The sequence below is a fragment of the Vitis riparia genome, chromosome 16, assembly GCF_004353265.1.
Source record: "Vitis riparia cultivar Riparia Gloire de Montpellier isolate 1030 chromosome 16, EGFV_Vit.rip_1.0, whole genome shotgun sequence".
Taxonomy (NCBI): domain Eukaryota; kingdom Viridiplantae; phylum Streptophyta; class Magnoliopsida; order Vitales; family Vitaceae; genus Vitis; species Vitis riparia.
The window spans coordinates 3218437-3236161 of record NC_048446.1 but is presented as its reverse complement, the minus strand read 5'-3'; the positions used below and the strand labels follow the sequence as shown (position 1 = coordinate 3236161).

The window sequence follows — 17725 nt, the reverse complement described above, 5'->3', positions numbered from 1 at the left end:
AATTAAAATGTAAACAATATAAGTACAATTTCAGCATAGTTTCATTATGATGCTACACAACAAGTTTTTTAATTTTTTTTTTTCAATTTTATATTATGTAGGGATATTGAAAGTTAATGATAAAATAATATAATAAATTTTTTTAAAAAAATAGATAGTTGTACAATAAAATATTTTTCAAGCATTTTTCTTGCTTTCTTCAAAATGTTTATGTACCAACAAACAAACAGTTATGTGCAACATATGACCACACCTTTTTTCCATACCATTTTCCTCAACTTCACTCATGTTATTGATATACTTGTAACAAATAAACCAAAATTCAAAAAAAAAAAAAGGATGAGAACTTAATTTGTTTATAATGATATGAATATATACTCTAATTACCAATAAATCAAGTCCTAGTGAATCTATTTTTAATTTAGATAAAATAAATAAAAACATAATGGCTAGTAACTCCATGCGAAGGCATACCTATCTTCTATCACTCGATCGTATGTGCAAATTTTATTACCCTAGAGGAACTAACATATTACATGCAGATGCACAACATCTTAGGAGCACAACAATCTTAGAGGTAGAGGGAATATTATGAGAATTGAAATGATGAAACATCAATGGAACAATTGTTGTTGATGAGATCCTTTCTTCTATCTATCTACAGTTAGGGTTTTATGTGCGATAAGAAGCATGCCCATTAGTGCTATATACAAGTATAATTTTATTTTATTTTTTTATAGGTATATAAGTAGATACATTAAAGGCGCTTAGAAAAAGGCATAACAAAGTACATACAAAATATACGGTTAAGGCTGAAAGGTAAGCAAGAGAAGAAAAAGCAAAAACAAATACACACCATCCTAACAACTATTAGCCCCATAAATAAGTTGCTTTGGTTGGTTTTCAAAAGAAAATTTGACTAAATAGACATAATTAGTTCATGTGTGACAAAGATTTGAATAAATCAATTTGCATTGAAAAACTAAACCAAACAAAGCTTTTTGACATCAAATTGTTTCGATTATAGCCCAATATAGTAAAATTGGGTTATGAAGCCCAAAGCTAATTTTTGTATTGACCTCAAAGGCCAATAATAAGCCTTAGTTTCTCACGAATAGATTAAAATAAATGAGCCTTTTGAACATAATACAATTTTAGTTTTGTAAAAACTATGATAATTTAAAATATTATTTAATTTTATAAAATCCATAAATATTTCATTTTTGTAAACATGTCAACAAGTTTGATTCATGAACTATATATATATATATATATATATATATATATATATATATATATATATATATTCCATGGCCAAGCCGTTAGAACTCTCCACGGAAACTCAAAATTTCAAGTGCTGACTATGCTTGGAACAACCAGCATTGGGTTAATCAAGATATTTAACCAACGACAAGATTCAACAAAGAAGTGACTAAAAACAATACATAATATATAATTTATCGAAAGAGGAAATTAGTAAATTAACCTAATCAACTTTTATAATTCTCTTCTCGAAAGACGTTATTCCAATTACTAGTTAATACTATCTAGATTAAAGACACACTTGCATGCTCAGATTATCCAACAAATTCAAAAATCCTATGTCATGAATATCTCATCAACAAAATAAAATATTGCAATTTTGTGAATAAATTACAAGTATTCTTTCTTCTTCATTCCGCATCTTCCATCCAACCTAGTTGAACTTATATAACTGAGCTACATTGGAAAATAAATAAATAAATCAATTGTTTAAACTTACTGATTATCATTAAAACCCAAATTGCATTACTTTTAAACCTCTTGACCAAATGTCTTGCCTTGTGTTTGGTTTAATTTTGAGCCTCGACTTTAAATTTTAAATTTTTTAAAACAATTTTTAAAATTTTATTGAACACTTAATATTCAGTTGCATAAATTTATTGTTTATTTTTTTCAAAAATAAAAAATAATAGAGCCTATTTAGTTACTGTTTTTAAAAATAATTTTGAAAAATTGTTTTTTTAGAATAGTTTTTAAAAATTATTCTATGATTTTTGTAGAACAAAAATCTATTTGGAAGCCTAAAATATTTTAACCTATTTTTTATATTTTTAAACATATTTTAAAAATTATTTTTATATCTAATGTTTTATTTTTAATCATTTTACATGTTTGTGAAATTATTTCTTAAAACATCCCTCATAAAACAAGTGAAAATAATATAAAATAACTAAACAATGCTATCTAAAAATAACATATTTTCTGTATTTTTTGTTCTATAGAACCAAAAACTATTATTAAAAACAATTTCCAAACAAACCCATAGAACCCTTTATATAAGACTTACATTGGAATATAATGTTACAATCGGGCTAAAAAAATTGTGGTATAATTTATTTTTTTTATTACCTCAAATTTAAAAAAATTTTAAAGTAATTTTTAAAAACATAATATAAATCTATAGTCTTTGAATAAGAATTTCTACCTTTTATAAAAGTTTACATATATCCAAACGAAACCTTAATATATTTCTTAGTAGAAAACACCTTCAAGTATTAAAAAGCATTTCTAAGCGGATTTTAAGACCTTACATTGGCCTTGAAGAAGCCAAAACCTTTTTCCAAGTTTAATAAGATATTTTAAATGCCTTTGGATGCTTTGATCAATAAAACAAAATTTTGGTTTCAAAAAGATAATAAGTTAAAAGTTGTTTTATGAAAGCTATATGTCCTTGTATGCCTTAGAAAATTTAATTATCATCACATAAGATTATCAACACACAATTTTCAAAAAAGTTAAAGAATTATGATTACTAATTTTCACCTTAAAATAACAAATAGTTAAAGCCCGTTTGACAATAATTTTAGGAAATGCTTTTAATATTTTTAACACTTGAAAATTTTTATCATTCAAGTGTTAGAAAGATTATAAATGTTTTTTAGAATTACTACCAAACGCACTATTAAAATCATTGTTGTTACATCAAAATATCAAGTGAAGAAAATAAAGAAAAGAGACGAAGAAACAACTTAATTGTGTTTTTCAAAAACATAAAAAACAAAAGCAAAACACCACAACAATACTTCTCTTATTCCTCCAAAAAGGGATGATGTTGATGAACTAATTCATTCAAATCCATTTCACAATGACTATTTTCTAAAAATAAGACCAAACAAACATGCCCAAAATTTCTCCATTCCAATTCAACTTAAAAGGAAGAAATAAGCATAAACTTTAGAATATCCAAATTTGTTTAAGAGAAAAACCAATTTGGAGACCACAATAGCCATTGAAGTGTTGTTTCTTCATGCTACATTTGGTTCCTAAAAAGTACTAAGGAAAAGAAAAATATGTTAAGGAAAATGATTTTCTCATATTTGGTTATAACTTAAAAAATATGAAAGAAAGTTAATTATAATTAAAATTAGTAAGAAAATTATATATTTGTAAATTATTTAATCTTATATCAAATGGTAAAATAGGTCAAATGAATTTGAAGTGATATATAAAAATAATTTATTGATTTTAAATATATTTTTTATTTTTCTTCATTTTTTTCTTTCCCTCAACTTTTCTATTTTTTTTAAAACTCTCTGAGAACCAAAACATAGCCTTAGAGTCTTCTATCAGACATACACAACTTGGGAGATCCAGAGCTCTAGGATTGGATATCATTTATGCCTTTTTTTTTTTTTTCCTTTCTTTTCTTGCTTGCTAATTACTCCTTGAATGGTGGTGTTTAGGTCAACTTACCCTCCTAACCACCCAATTTATAACTACCCTACCTTGTCCTTCTTTGACCCTTTTTGCCAAATCTAAGAGGGGACAACTAATATGTTCCATTTATGGAAGAAGGTTCTATGAACGTATATAACTTGTATATTTTTTTTGTTCAATTAATCAAAATTTTAAAGTTGTTTTTGCCGTCATTCATAATTTTAAGAGTATTTTTGTAATAGCTCATAATTTCATGAAAATGGTAATTTATGACAATAGGGGTAATCGTGTAATTACTCATACTAGAGCACCAACTTATTTTCTCATGAAACTTGTATTTGCAACCCTCTAATATAATACTAGGATTGCAACTTCGGTGAATTGGTTCAATCCAACCTAAACCCAACCCGAAGTTTGGGCAGGTTTGGACAATTATTTTCAAAATTCAGGTTGGACTTGGGTTAGGTTTTTGCAACCCGAACTTAATTTGGGTTGGGCTCAGGCTAAGGTTTGAATAACCCAAGCTTAACCCCAACCTAATTTAATGTTTTTATAATACATATGATAAGATATATAATAATATTCATTTTCTTTTTCTATTTCTAAGAAAAAAATATTAAATAATAATATATCATATGTTTTTCATTATTTTTAGAAAATATATAAATTTATATTTATTCTTTCATTGTTATCTTGAAATTTTGTCCTATTTGTTATTTAAAATTTCATATAAATACATTAAAATAATATCATAAATAAATTTTGAATTATGCAACCTAACAAACCCAAGTCTAACTTGAACAACCCGAACTCGATCCGAATTTAGAAAAATGAGGTTGAGTTGGGCTTAGGTTGAGTACCTTGGGTTAGAGTTCAGGTTGTATTGCGTTTGGATTAATTATTTCTTAATTTAGGTTGGGATTAAGTTAGTCATCAATCCGACCAAGTTGCACACCTATATATTACACATGTCTTAAATTTGAGGCTTCTATTTCTTATACTATGTTTAATTTTTATAAAGTTTAAGAAAAAAATGCAAGAGAAATAAAATAAATGATAAAAATAAAAGGAAAGAATATTGGAAGGAAAATAAAAAATAAATTTGAAATTAATAAATTAATTTTATTTTTTTTCTATCTATATGTGTATATATATGGTTAAATCATTATGGCTGAATGTTGACATGGCAGCATAATTTCACTAGTGGGTCCCGTAACGCTGACGTGGATGACACGTGGACATGGTTAAATCAGGAACCACATATGGATCGGGAGCTTGACTATTTCGTTCTCTTTCCCTCAACAATCGATCTCGCCTTTGCTTTCACTCTGGTAACTCTTGCTCTCTCTCTAGGGTTTCGAGTTAAACCTCTGTTTGGTTGCTGAGAAAATCGAAACCTAACAAAAAAAAAAAAGACCAATAAGGGGAGAAAAATGAAGTGTTCTAGTTCTCTTAGCCGTTGCTAGGGCTCAGCTAGCTTCCTAACTGTTCCATCAATTTTCCGTTTTGATTTTTCAGCAACCAAACAGATTCTGCACAAGAAAATCTCAATTGCATACATGTGCTGGTTTTTTCTTCTGCGTTTGTTCTTATCCGTTATTATTAATTCGTCTACAGAGTAAAACTAGGGTTTCGTGCTCTTTGTTTGGTTTCTGAGAAATTGTAAGAAACGGAAATGAAAATTTTGAGAGTCGGATTTTTGGTCCGGGACTTGAGAAATGGCCAGCTTAATTTTTCTTCGACCTTCTTCAGTTTTTTTCAGCATCAAAGGAAAGGGGTCTACCAGTATTTATTTTTTTTAATAGAGATAGATTAAGGCGGTTGCATTTGGTTGCTGAGAAAATTCAAAGTTAATAAAAATGGATTATTGGAGTTCTTATAGCTGAGATAAGGTTTGAGTTAGCTTCTGAAAAACTGAGCTTAGGGCTGACTTAGCTTCCAAGATTTAATCTACTGGCCCCTTTTGATTTCTCAGCAACATAAAGTAGGTTTAGAAGAAAATTTGAATTTCTATACATGTGTTGATCTTCATTACATGTTTGTTTGGTAAGGAATTGTTAATTCTTCTACAAAGTAAATTAAGGTTTACCATGCTCCTTTTGGTTGCTGAAAAGATAGAAGGAATGAGAGTGAAAAACCAAGGCCTGAGGTTTTCTGCATTTGGGACAAAGAGAAAATGCTGGCTAGATCTTTCCTTGAGCTTCTTCAATTTTCTCCAGTTAAAAAGAAGTGGTTTGGTTGCATTTTTTTTGTTGTTAAATTTAGGTTATAGTGACCATGCTTCTAGCCAATTTGGTGCTGGTTAATGGTCTGTTTCGTTGCAGAGAAAATTGAAAGCTGATAGAAATAAAGTATTGGAGTTCTATAACTAATGTCAGGGCTGAGTCATTTGTTTTTCCCTTTTGCTTTCTCAGCATGCAAAAGACTATGTAGAAGAAAATCTCAATCCTATGGTTACACATGTAGTGATCAATATTGTGTGCTTGTTTTGACTGGTATTACTAATTCATCTAAAAGTAGATTTGGGTCTCTTAAAACTCTCTTTGATTGTTGAGAAAATAAAAGAAAAGAAAGTACAATTTTGGCTTGAAGGACTTCTCATTTTTCATACTTACCTTTTGCAATTCTTTTTTGATTTACCAATCTTAATATGGTTTGCTTTTTGTCATCAAATTATTTAACCTTATTAATCATCTCATGTTTTATGGTGGGATTTTTTATTAAATGTTAGTCTTTGTTAAACAAAGTAGTAATATCTCTTATCTCTAATGTGTTTTCTAACATCCGATGCAGTTGGAGGCCTTCTGATGGAGATATCAAGTGAAAATCTACAGGATTCAACCATTTCTTCCAATGATGCTGATCAAAACCATGATAGTGTGGTTCCTGTTCTCTTAAATCATGGGTACATACTACTTTTACTAGATTGTTGATCACTTCATTCTGTAAATGGAAAACAGGAAGGTGAAACAAATTTACTTGGGTATTTTATACATCCCATAAAATTTATTATCATTCGTTTGCTGCAATTTCTTTGTGTAGAAGCGATTTGAATGGTCCCTATTAAATTACCCTTTCATCATATTGAGTAAATGGTCTCTATGTAGTGTAGGCAATTAATTAAGATTGAGGGGTGGTGAGGGGTGGAGTTTTGGGTTTTTTGTTTGGTTCAAAAATAAACTTTCCTTTTCTTTTTATTCTTTTTTCATTTCTTTATTTATTTTTTATTTTTAAATAAGATTAATTGAAAATGCAAGTTAATATTGCTTACCTCTTTTGGCATTGCAGTTGTATGTGACTATACATAGAACTATAAAATGTTATGTTTTGTGACTTCTGATGGTCTTAATGGTCATTACAGTTGATTCTTCTTTTACATTTTGCCTTTTTCTCCTCTCATGTTGTGGTCCTAATGCTTGACTACTATCCATAAAAAAAATACCATATTCACGAGTCTTTAGGGAATTTCTTCATCTTTTTTAATGCATAAAGCTGTGTTGTACTTGATATTTCAGAAGCACAGAATCTGACCAGGACATCCCTGAAGAAGAAGGTAGAGGCATATTGGAAGTCATGGCATCCACCGGAAAGTTTTGGTATGCTTTTATCTTAACATCAAAGTTCCATTAGTTGAGTTGTTTTATAACTTTTTCTCATAAGAAACTGGAGTTTTGTTATAATTAGATGTATTGTTGAGTGGCCATGGCTTAAAAAATGGAAGCAGCACCCATTTCATCTCTGGATTTTGGTCTATGAATTTACAAAATGTATGGATGTGATGGTAGCACATACACATATCTATCTTCTTTGTTGGTGTTTCTAACCATTTTTATAATCACCATCACCCCAAGAGGAGGAGGAAGGGGATGGTGTTAGGGCCTCTTGTGATGTGGTGGGTGTTGTTGGGATGGCGCACAAATGTTGCTCCCAAAATGTTTCTTTGTAATAGAAAATAAAGAATATAATTAATAAAAATCAACTCACTCAAGGAGGGATGATATATCATTAGCCAAAGAACCCCTTTCAAAAAGGGGATAAGGGATCTAGCTCCCCTCTTCCCCAAAGAATCTAGGTTTTGGTCAGTGGATATAGGTCTCCACCAAAAATCGTTCTTAGTTATCATCAGGCAACTACATTTGTTGTAGAAAACTTGGAAAACAACCACTCACTGAATTCCTTTCCCCTACCATGTTCTGAGTTCCTAAACAATGGGCCTCTTTGACCGCCTTTCAACAAGGTCGAGGATATTGGCTTCAACAACCATCCCAATCCCAATTGATTTGGAGTTTAAATAATTCTCCCCTATGATCTTTGATAAGACCAATAATGCCCATCTAGCTTGGGACGCCTAACGAGTAATATCCTTGTGCTGTTATAAATGTTTTGCTCTTCTTTTTAGGTTGTTCTTTCTTCTTTTTCTTTTTGAAGAAATTTTTTATATTTTGGGACAAAAATTCTCATCCTTTATTGGCACTTAAAACTTCATCAGTAAAATAGTTGGATTTTTAAGTTATATATGTATATATATATGTATGTATGTATGTATATATATAGATATATCGATGCATGTATGTGCAGTTGGTGCAAGCCTATGAATTGCCCAACAAACAGCTAATCAATCATGCAAAGAACATCCATGGAATGTCTTGATAATCCTTGGTCTCCACAAGTTTAAAAAGAAACAAAAATGCCCTCATAAGATTATGGGAATCCATTTGTACTTATATTTATTATGCATTTTATAAAAGTGTGTGACTTTTTACTTGATCATACCCAAAGGTCAGAGTCCGTCAGACAGTAGAACTCTCATAAAAAACCAGTTTCATGAAACATAGTTTGACCTGTTTATTTTTATAGTTTGTTTGGATATTTTCAAAGTATTCTATGCTCATACTTTACTTGATTGAATTGAGCACATAAATGGTACTGATTTGTTATAAATATAATTCAAAATAGAGGAACCAAAATTCTTTTAAAAGAAATATTAGAGTTACTTGTTACTATTTTTATTTAGTTAGAGTATCACTTGTTGAATATAATGTATGTTTCAAACATATTTTCAAATGATAATTCTTTGCTTCACAAACCTTGTATTATTGTGAAAATATATCTTTATGATTTATATGATTCAGTCATTAAAAGAAACTTACTGCAAAAGCTCTTTAAGCTGCAAGTGCAAAAATAACAATATAAAAGAATGTTTAATGCAATCAGAAGTGAAAATTTAGTATCATTCCATCCATAAATGTACAAGAATGACATGCACACACACACACACTCATATATGTGTGTGTGTGTGTGTGTGCACGTGTGTGCGTACGTACGTATGCATGAATTATGCATATTTATGAAGTGAAACCATATTAAAAGATGTAGAGTCTAAGGAGGACTAAGTATCCTTTGAGAGAAAAGCAAAAGAAAAAAAAAGAAGAAAAGATGAGTAAGAAGCCACAAAAATCAATATGCAACCTCCATAGGAGGGCTAAAACTAGCCACGGAATAACTGATCGAAGGATCTATCCATGCTTTGTACTTGAAAAAGTGGTTCAATATTTCATGAAATGATCATAATGTTAAGATCTGCCACTAGTGGGAAGGATGAGATGTCCTCTAACCTACACAATACAAATAGGCACACCCAATGGTCATTAACACTGAATTACCTATCAAAAAAAAAATGGTCACTAACACTGAATAAAAGCCTTAAAGACCGTTTCAATCCTATGGACAAGAAAGTAGGATGGAATTCTAAGCAAACAATGCCAACATAGTGGCTTATTGCTTTACCAAACTATTCTCCATCTAGTTAGCCAACTTGGTTTCCAAGTAAAGGAATAACCAAGACCTTTGTAGAGATCCAAAATCATATCTTCATGGTCCTCTTCTACCTCAGGAGATCCAACAGTACATAGTAGCTGAGCCCTCCTCCCCAAAAAGGCAATTAACGCCTAATAATGTTTCTTTCTTTTTGCCTAGCTTCTTGGGCATTGTTTGTATGCTTCGTGTGTACTTTTTTCATCGCTTCTAAGCATTTCTGATACAAGCTCTTAATTACCTATTAAAAAAAAACACACCCAATAAAGTTTCTTCTTCGATCTCTCCAATAAAGCAAGGAGCTCAAGCCTACCGCAATTGGCTTAAAGTCGGCTTTAACCAGACAACTTTTATGGTCTTTGAGTGGTACACCAATTCCCATTTGCCTTTGATTATCTAAGGAACATCCATCAAAATTAAGCTCAAGTTCCTAATAGAAAGGGCACCTAAGCAGTTTTGATCACCTCAATCCTATAATACTGCTAGTCCCTTTCCAATATAGTAAGATCATACTAACAAGGACACTTGAGAACTTTTTTGTTATTGCTACCCAAATTGATGTGTGATAAGGCATCCTATAAAATTTCTGGTCTTAGACTAAGCTGTTTATAGATGATGGGTCATTATCTTTAATCAATTTCTTTGATTGATCGGGCTCTGGGTGAAGGCTATATATCAATTAACCTCATGCTTAGTCCTAAGATGGCTTCAAACCATATGAGCAACCAACATAAGTTGCTCATTTGATCTTGAAGCAGTTTGGGATGGAGTGGAAGAGCAGTTTCGAAAAAAGCTTTCAATGTGGAAAATAGAATTTATCTCAAAAGGGGGGAAGTTGACTTTGACACGAAGCACATTATCCAATTTGCCTATCTATTTTATGTCCTTTTTCAGCATCTCAAATACAGTTAGATTGAGGCTGAAGAAGATTCAAAGAGATTTCCTATGGGGAGGTAAGGCTTTAAAGAAAAAACCACATCTAGCGAAGAGCTTGATTGTTTGCATAGATGAGAGGAAAAGGGTGGGTTTTGGGCGTTAGATGCCTCACTTTGCTTAGTAAACCCCTACTTTGCAAGTGGAGGTGGTGTTATGCTTCTTAAAGGGAAGCGCTCTAGGAAGTTTTAAGTGGTAAATATAGAGAGCTAGAAAGGGGTTGGACCTTTTGTGATGTGAGAGATACATAAGGAGGTTGCGTTACAAAAAGAATAGAGCTTTTGTGGGTAATGGGAGGAGGGTGAAGTTTTTGGAAGGACAAGTAGTGTGGTGAGGCGAGGAGCCTTTGTGTGTTTCATTCCTATCATCATATGCCTTAAACGTTTAGAAAGAGGCATGGATGGTAGACTTATGGGACCAAACTTGTGAAGGGGGCCATTGGAATCCCTGTTTGTCCAACCATTTGAATGATTATTAAGGGAAGTCAGCAAATAAGAAAAGTGAGGATAGGATGGTTTAGATGGATTCCTGTAATGGAGGATTCTTCCTCAAAGCCTTTTATGTTGTCTTAGAGCCAAGTTGTTCAATTCCTTTTACATTGGGAATAATTTGGAGTTCCTAGTTCCATCTTAGGCTCTTTTTTGCTTAGGAGGCTAGTTAGTTAAGGTGTTGACCTTAGATCAGGTTTAAAGAAGAGGATAGTGGATGGTTTGCAGATGCTTTCTTTGCATATGCAAGGAAGAATCCATGATCACATCCTCTTTCATTGTGTCAAGCCAAGGGTTTTATGGTAGTTGTTCTCTTTGTTGGGTGTTTCCTAGGTTAATTCTTGTATGGTCAAAGAGAAGACCCTCTTAGGTTGGCATGACTAGTGGAGATTGTCCCCTTATGTAGTTTTTGGACAACATGGGAAAAAAAAGAAAAAGAAAAAAGGGAATTGAAGGTCATTTAAAAATGAGAAGTGATCAAAGCCTCAGAGGCACTTTTCTTGGCAATATCTTCTTGTGGATTAATTTTATTTTTTTTGATAAGTCAATATCTTCTTGTGGATTAAATTGTGTATAGTAAAAAAGTTGTCTTTAATTGATTTTGTTGATTGATTGAGTTTTTTGCTAGGGGAGTAGTTTTTTGTGTTCCCTATTTTTTGGCCACGTCTTTTGACATCCATTGCATACATCCTAGGCACTTTCTATATAATATTCTTACTTTGTTTGCCTATCAAAAAAAAAGAAAAGAAAAAAAAAGAAAAAAGAAAAAAAAGGGGGACTCGTAATAAAGAAAAGAAAGGATCTAACAAACTACAAGGGTACTCTTTTGATGCTAAACTTCTTAATTCTCATGAGCCTCACTGCTCTAGTTTAGGTTTCCAAAGAAATAATTTTTCCTCTGACCAATTAGGAACTATGCCTTTTCTTCTATTTTGATAATAACAAATATATGACATAGAAGTGTTAAAGCTTTGTTAGTTCTGTTACATTTATCTCAAGCTGATAACTGGTTATAATACCAGTTTATATTCATACATAGCCCAGTGGATCACTGCATGATATATGTAGGTCATCCCTGACCCTCTGTGTGTGTGTGTGTGTGTGGGTATGGTGGTGGTGTTCAACTTTTGTGTACTGATGTGAAAATGTGAAAGTCAATTTACTAATACTAGTCAGAGATGTAATTACTTGCTGTGCATCAAGGTTGTCATGTTGCATCTGTTGTATTTTAGGCATGATTGGGACAAACTGAAGAATTTGCTATCCTTCCAGTTGAAGCAGGTATGGGGAGGTATGCCAATGTGCAGGTCTTTGATTACTTAATAATAGTCATTTCTGCTTTTCTCCTTTTCTGAAAGTGGTGCATGGTTGCATCTCATGTCTATATGTCCTACTTATTATCCTTACATTGCTCTCCTAAATTTTATCTTGAAGGTCCTGTCAGAGTATCCAGAGGCAAAAATGACTACTGATGAACAAAATTCATCATTAGGAGAGACCTACCTGGATTTGGTGAAAAGGTTGGATGAAGGTATCCCCAGATCATGTTCTTTGCTTGATTCTTTTAGCTTTGTCTAACACAATATCCATTATTACTGGATGAAAGACTCTATATATATGAACTTAAAAATTTAATGCAAGCCATTAGTCAAAACTGAGAATCTCAAAGTAGATAAGCAGAATTTCATCCGAGTAATCCATCTTTGACCAAAACCCATATTTTCCAATTGATTCCTTTGCCTCAAACATATAGAACACTAGGAGAAACAAGAAATTGTGCCATTAATCAAAACTGAGAATCTCAAATTAGATGTGCAGAATTTGCTCCAGGTAATCCAATTAAAACCCATGTTTTCCAACAAAGAAACAATAAGTGTCAATAAACATGCCCATAGGCGTTTTATAGCCAATTTGAGAGGCAATCCCCGCCTGGAACATTTTTAATCTAGAATCAATAGCCCCATTTGTGATTAAGAGCTGCATCAAGAATTTGCCCATCCTCAACGAGTATAGTATGGAAATTTGAAACAAGTTCTGAGGTTTAGCCCCTCAATGCCAGGTCTTCCCCCTCAATGCCAGTCTTCAAACCCTTTGGTATTCGTTGGAAAAAGAAGTCATCCCCTTCTTTATGTTCTTGGCCTCAGAAAACCAAGTACCTTAGATCATGATCCTGCTGAGATGATCTGTTTTCCTATGGGCAGTTGCAACTTTATGAAAAAAATTTGTTGTTCCTATTGCCAGCCTTAAGGCCTTGTGGCCTTAGATTTCTGCCTCTAATGAAGACCCTTGAAGTCTGCAACTTTTTGATGTTCCTATAAAGCTAACTCTTAAAACCTGCCTCTATATCAGAGAGTGTCCCATCTTATTTCTTCAAATCACCACTTCATCAGCTCTATGTTTCATGCTCAACAGACCACCACATTACTAGCCACATCTGCATTCCGTTTTTTCAGGTTTATCTCCAAGACCTTCAAGTTATCAGCTAAAAATGAAACTTGGCCCCTTTAAAATGATAGTTATTCCACCAGCATCTGATCAAAGCGCTGAAACCTCCTCCTTGAGGCACATGTTTTCAAACCTAAAGGAAGATATTCCAAATCTCAACCCATCATTAACAATAAAAATATGAAAATGATCTGGCATTGGTCTAGAGGTGCCCAAGTTGTTGATATGAAGGCCACGTGGCCAAGTATTTCCAGTAGTTCTAGTTGATTGGTTACAAAGAGTTGCATTTGATGGAGCCCAAATAATTCCTTTAGTTAGAATGGTGGTCATTATGGGAGTGTCACACAGGTCTAATATGAAGGTTTGTGGTGTGAACCCAAGTAATTCACCAGTTGTAGAGTTTTGCTGATTTTGAGAACTTAGGAAGATGTATCCTTTCATCCAGTTCTTTTTTGTGAAAGTCCTCACATTAAATTATTCTGCTTTGCAGTTCTTCTTAGCTTTATTGAAGGACCTCCATTTACCTTGCAGAGGCTTTGTGAGGTGACTACAAACTTTGTTTCTCTTTTTTTGGGGGCACTACGCCTTGGGTTGTCCTAGCATTACTCTTCAGGACAATGGCATTTATCTCACAGTTGATTCTTAGCACTTCTGAATTTTCTCTAATTTGGATTTCTTCTTTTGAATCCCTTTCCCGAATGTTCTCCTCTTGGAAGAGGGCATAATGGGTCACTCATTTTATGCATCTCTTGTAACTTCAGATTTACATAGCATGATAGCATCATCCCATACAATATATATATTGAATGCATGCATGTAAAATTGCTGCCTGTCTTATTTAAAATTTATATCATGCAGATCCTATTGGATGCACAAAGCATTTATCCGTATCTTTCAAAGCTTGCTCTAGCACTAGAAAAGGTATGCCGACGACCATCTACAGTGGCATAGTATTTATATATTTCCTTTTGAATTGTTGGATCATTGTCCTTGTAGAATTTGAGCTTTAAATTATCTGAGGCAGAGATTAGATGAGTCTCTCAAAAATAATTCCATCATCTCCAATGCTGAGGAATCAAATAAACTGTTTTGTGCCATTGCTCTTTCACTGGCTCTTATTTCATCATCTTTAAATTATCCAAGCAATCTTCTTATTCCAAAAAATCTAATATTTGCTCAAGCCCCAAACCAGACTACAGAGAGTCAAAATAGTACACTTCTTGGTTCACGGGAACCAATGTTTCTAAATTATTAACTCTCTTAATTAACTGACCCCCCATCTTTTGCTGCCCATTTCTTGATAGGAAAAGTATGTTATACAACGAGATTTCTGCTCTTTGAAATCCCTCCCATTAAAAATCATAAATTATTAACTCTCTTATGTAACTGACCCCCATCTTTTGCTGCCCATTTCTTTGATAGGAAAGGTATATTCTACAATGGGATTTATGCTCTTTGAAATCCCTGCCATAAAAAATCAACGATCATAACATAAACCAACCCATACATGCCATACTCATGAACCTTTAGCATTCACAGAGGAAAAGATGGCTCTATAGCAAAATTTTCTTCATTCTTGAGCTTGGTGGTTAACTTGGAAGTTTTATGTCTTGGATCCAGGAGAGCTCTTTATTAAGAATGATTCTGTAGGTTGTTGAATATTATATTTTGGTTTTTCTAAACCTTTTTATGGATTCTTCAATTAAAAAGAATAATTTATTTGTGAAAAAGCTCAATAAATTTTTATTTACAATGATTTCATGGATATGTTGGTCCATCATGATGTTTGGGATTTGGTTTTCAGCTTGCTTTTTGACTTCAAATGGTATCCACTCTGAGGCCATCTTCTCAGTGATGGGAATTGTTCCTATTTCCTATTGACCTTTCACATGGGCATCTAGGATTATTAATTTCCATTTTTTTACATGTTACAAGATATCCATCAAAGTTTCTTGACGAGTTTCTCTTCGTTTTGAAAAACTTTGATATTTATTTCTTGTCTGAATCAAACCTTATTATATTAGAAGGAACAATCATATAGGAGGAATTGGGTTCATCCTGAGGATAAAACTGAATGGCAAAGGCAGGGAGGAGGATTCCATGTTAATGAATTCCAAAACATCAAACACATTGGAGAAATTTTGAAAATGGTGGAATTATGAGTGGCTCCACATTTTACTACTACTAGGTCTAATGACTTAAAAATCATCTACTTACGAAGTGCAACTCCTAATGAAAGTTTATTTGCTCTTTTATTTTAAATTCAGTTATGACACTCGACTCGATGACATAAGTTTTACTTTTTTACTTTTTATAGAATTTGTTGGTGACATCGACTTTGGCCATCTGCACCGACCCATATCCACCAACACTGGTGCAAAAACCAGATGAACCACCAGAGAAAGGAAGCGAAGAACCAGTGCAGCACCATGATTTGGTTCAAAATGGGGTTGAAGCTGAACCAACGCAAGGAGACAAAGATGAAATAATGACTGAGGTGGAAGAAGCAGACATTGAAGAAGACATGACCATCGACATGGAGGCCCTTGAAGAAATAGTTGTTGGATCATCAGAAACGAATTCCACACCCCCCACCAATTCTTAACCTTCCGGTGAGTACTTTCTCCATCTCTTCACTTCTACAACACACTTAAAGCCCATACAATTTCCTCTTATAGTGAGAAATACACAGCCTCCTTATGTTGTCAGTTTCTGATCATGGAAACCACAGATCGTTTCCATAGATAAGTCCTATTTATATTGCTTGGATACTCTTATCTATAACACTGCCAATGGTGAGGTATCTTAAGTTGAAATCAGTGTTAGGTCTTGACGACTCGGCTTCATCTGCTGAGAAGATGGGGAAGAAGAAGATGAAGAAGAAGAAGGAAGAGGAAATTCTGAATGAGGTAAGGGAATTTAAAATCCAGTGGATGATGGGATTGTTGTTCTTGTATTGTATTTTAATACCAGTACATGGGTGCATGTTTCCTTACATACCGTGAAGAACTTGTTGGCTTCTGGTTTGAGAATATAGTTTGTGGAGGGGTTCTTAGATTGTTTCCAAATTATATATATATTTAATCTAAAAATAGTTTTTTTATAATTAAGTGGTGTTTTGGATATATTTCTTATTTTTCATTTTTACAAATAAAGATAATAGTAACTTCTATAGTATATTTTATACAAAAAAATATGGATTTATTTTATATTTTTTAAATTTGAGATAGTAATTTTTTAATATCATAACTTTTTACCAGGTTTTAAAAGTTATTATTTTTTTTAAAGGTAAATTTTGAAGAGCTTTGGTATTTTATATAGAAATTATTTTTATTTTCTATTTTTTATTATGATAATAAATTATGATATTTTAGGATATTTGAAGAAATGTAAATTATTTTTTTCAAATTAAAATAAAAGAAATATAATAATTAATTTTATAATTATTTTTAATATGTAAAAGTAAATATATTTAACACTTTTAAGTATTCAGATATTAAAAAAAAAAAATCAAATTTAATACTTAAGAATATTCTAATATGAATAAGAAATAAATGTTCTATACACAAGTGACATTTGACTCTAGTAATATTATAGCCAATTTCAGATTTATTCAAGTTTCAAGCAAAAAAAAAAAAGGCTCTTTGGGTTTGGAAAATGAAATATAAAGAAAATTACTTAAGTATTATTCGGTTACGCTTCGAGTTTTTAAATTCTTATGTAAGAAGTATGACACAGATTGTTTTAGACGGTTTCTTGGTTCCATTTTCAAGGAAAATAGAAATCATAGACGAAATTCTTGAGTTCAAAAAATATACAAAATATTAATTTAATATTTTCAAAATTTTTAAAAGAAATGAAAAAAGGAATAAAATACTATGTTATAGAAAAGCCCTTGTGGAACCATGATACGATAGGAAAGCGGAAATTATAAATAAGAAAGGAATATTAATATGAATAAAATATTATTTTAAAAGTATGATATAAATATTATTTTCGTTTATTAGACTATGAATGATTATAAGTATACATATTTTTGTATTATAATTTGTTTGATTAATTATAAGTATATATATATATATGGGAAAATTGTATAATAATACATTAACTAACAAAAATATGAGATTTTAAAACTTTATTTTTTTGTTTTTTAATTTTAGTGTAAAATGAGAAAAAATATTGTCTATTCATGACTCCAATACTTTTGAGGGTAATTGTGAAATGAATTTAAAAACACTATAAAAATGCATAAATAGATAATATTTTTTTCTCATTTTACACTAAAATTAAAAAACAAAAAGCAAAGTTCTAAAATCTCTTTCTATTTTTTTAGTTGAGGTATGATT

General features: G+C 31.8%; 1 protein-coding gene across 5 annotated transcripts; it reads left to right on the top strand.

Moving 5' to 3' along the window:
* Positions 1–4960: 4960 nt before the first annotated feature.
* Positions 4961–16452, top strand: LOC117933837 (serine/threonine-protein phosphatase 4 regulatory subunit 2). Of its 5 annotated transcripts, none has more exons than XM_034855389.1 (9): positions 5311–6194; positions 6493–6604; positions 7215–7295; positions 12167–12215; positions 12369–12465; positions 13870–13922; positions 14238–14300; positions 15697–15991; positions 16206–16434. In XM_034855389.1, the coding sequence occupies exons 1-8, from the start codon at positions 6071–6073 to the stop codon at positions 15982–15984; spliced, it is 867 nt and encodes a 288-aa protein (XP_034711280.1). In that variant the 5' UTR covers positions 5311–6070; the 3' UTR covers positions 15985–15991; positions 16206–16434. The 5 variants fall into 5 exon arrangements, with proteins under 5 accessions (XP_034711281.1, XP_034711282.1, XP_034711280.1 ...); XM_034855388.1 differs by having other exon boundaries at positions 5312–6194; positions 16200–16452; XM_034855390.1 differs by lacking the exon at positions 5311–6194 and adding an exon at positions 4961–5029 and having other exon boundaries at positions 6490–6604; positions 15697–16452.
* The last annotated feature ends 1273 nt before the right edge of the window (positions 16453–17725 follow it).